The sequence below is a fragment of the Rhea americana genome, unplaced genomic scaffold (assembly GCF_003343005.1).
Source record: "Rhea americana isolate MKP2758 unplaced genomic scaffold, rheAme1 scaffold_347, whole genome shotgun sequence".
Classification (NCBI taxonomy): domain Eukaryota; kingdom Metazoa; phylum Chordata; class Aves; order Rheiformes; family Rheidae; genus Rhea; species Rhea americana.
Window position 1 is genome coordinate 611,603 of NW_028186476.1, and position 672 is coordinate 612,274.

General features: G+C 76.2%; 1 protein-coding gene across 1 annotated transcript in view; it reads right to left on the bottom strand.

Moving 5' to 3' along the window:
• Nucleotides 1-330, bottom strand: part of CABP7 (calcium binding protein 7) — a 5,183-nt gene extending 4,853 nt beyond the window's left edge. The window contains exon 1 of the mRNA XM_085311673.1: nt 140-330. Within this exon, the coding sequence (XP_085167799.1) occupies nt 140-248 (109 nt within the window). The 5' untranslated portion in view covers nt 249-330. The remainder of the gene's footprint in view (nt 1-139) is intronic.
• Between the last annotated feature and the right edge of the window lie 342 nt (nt 331-672).

A 672-nucleotide genomic window follows, 5' to 3' on the forward strand; every position in this document is an offset into this window, starting at 1 on the left:
CACCCCTCCACTTGCACGCCCCTTCCCAACGTGCCCCCCGCCGCCCGTACGCACCCTAAACGCGCCCTCCTCCGTGCCGCGACCCCCCCCACACACACCAACCTCCACCGCCCGCATCACCCCGGCGCCGCTCGCTCACCCTCCAGCTCATCCTCGGGGATCTCCACGGGGTGCTGCTCGGCGAGGATGCTGGGGATGGTGTAGATGCCCCGGTACATCAACGCCGCCGTCACCGGGTGGAAAGGCATCTTCGGAGCTTCCCGGCGGCGCCAGGGCACCGCTGCAGAAGTTCGCAGCGCCGGGTCCCGCGGCGGGCGGCGGGGGACGGCGCCGCCGGCGCTCGGGGCCTCGGGGCGCCCCGCCGCAGCCCCCGGCGCCTCTAAGCGCCCGCCGCTCCCCCGGGGCTCGCCGTGCCGCTGCGGCCCCGCCGGCCGCCCCGGGCCCCCGCGGCGGCCGGCATGGCCAAGGGGCCGCTGCTGCTTGCTTGCTTGCTTCCTGCTCCTTTCTCCTCCTCCTCCTCCTCGGCGCCGGCTTTGCGCTAAGTTTCCCCGAGCAGCGCTCCCGCTCCCGCCTCGCTCGCGCGGCTTTTTCCCACGCCTCCGTGCAGCGGCGCCCGCCCCGCGCCGCCCGCACGTACCGTCCTCCCGTGCTCCCCCCACCGCCGAGCGCACG